At 68.7% G+C, this 904-nt stretch overlaps 1 protein-coding gene across 1 annotated transcript in view; it reads left to right on the top strand.

Moving 5' to 3' along the window:
* The window catches only part of SMAD4 (SMAD family member 4), a 12,477-nt gene that overhangs the window by 4,129 nt on the left and 7,444 nt on the right, over positions 1 to 904 (top strand). The window contains exon 3 of the mRNA XM_019522015.1: positions 686 to 860. Within this exon, the coding sequence (XP_019377560.1) occupies positions 686 to 860 (175 nt within the window). The remainder of the gene's footprint in view (positions 1 to 685; positions 861 to 904) is intronic.

Here is a 904-nt window from a genome sequence, read left to right as displayed (position 1 = left end):
GGGGCGCGGGGGTGGGCAGCCCCTGCCCCCCCTCCTGGCTCCAGGCTCCCCAGGTTCTGCCCCTGTCCCCTCCTGTGCCCTTCAGCTGCAGTGCTGGGGGCAGGAGCTGCAGCAGCCCCCGGGCAAGGGCTGTCTTGGCGCCTGGGGTGGGGGTCTGGCTGGGGGCAAATTTTGGGAGGGGGGCTTCTTCCATATGTCTTGCAGTGCAGGTGTGGGGGACATGGAGCCTGCGGTGGTGCCCAGGCTCTGTCCTCCCCCTGGACACAGACCAGCCCAGGGAGGCCCTGGAAGGGGGCACCTGCCCCCCCTGCCAGCACCAGCCCCACGCTCCACTCCTCTTCCAGGGCAGAGAGAAAACCCAGGCATCTGGGCTCCCGGCCCCCTTGCTGTGACCCCCAGGCCCCTGCCCTGGAGCCTAGATGGGACCCAAGTGTCTAGACTTCCAGCCCCTTCTCTAACTACCAGACCCCATGTCCCTTCTTCAGCTGGGGACGGAACCCAGGCATCCAGAACCCAGATGTCTAGGCTCTCGGCCCCTTTGCGCTGACCCTCAGGGCCCTGCCCCCCTGAAGCCCAGATGGGGCCCAGGCCTCCGGCCCCACAACCCCTGCTCCCACCACTAGGCCCCGCTCCCCTCCCCAAGCAGGCCAGGGAGAGGACCCACACGTCCGGGCCACCCTCACAGGTGGCCGGGCGCAAAGGCTTCCCGCATGTGATCTACGCCCGGCTCTGGCGCTGGCCTGATCTGCACAAGAACGAGCTGCGGCACCTCAAGTGCTGCCACTTCGGCTTCGACCTCAAGTACGACAGCGTCTGCGTGAACCCCTACCACTACCAGCGCCTCGCTGCGCCAGGCGCCGGTGAGCGGGGGGGCCGGAGGGGAGATGAGGGGGGTCACCGGGGG

The sequence above is a fragment of the Gavialis gangeticus genome, unplaced genomic scaffold (genome assembly GCF_001723915.1).
Source record: "Gavialis gangeticus isolate Ggan-Ray unplaced genomic scaffold, GavGan_comp1, whole genome shotgun sequence".
NCBI classification, from domain to species: Eukaryota; Metazoa; Chordata; order Crocodylia; family Gavialidae; genus Gavialis; species Gavialis gangeticus.
The sequence above is the reverse complement of the archived record's forward strand: the minus strand, read 5'-3'. Positions and strand labels throughout refer to the sequence as shown.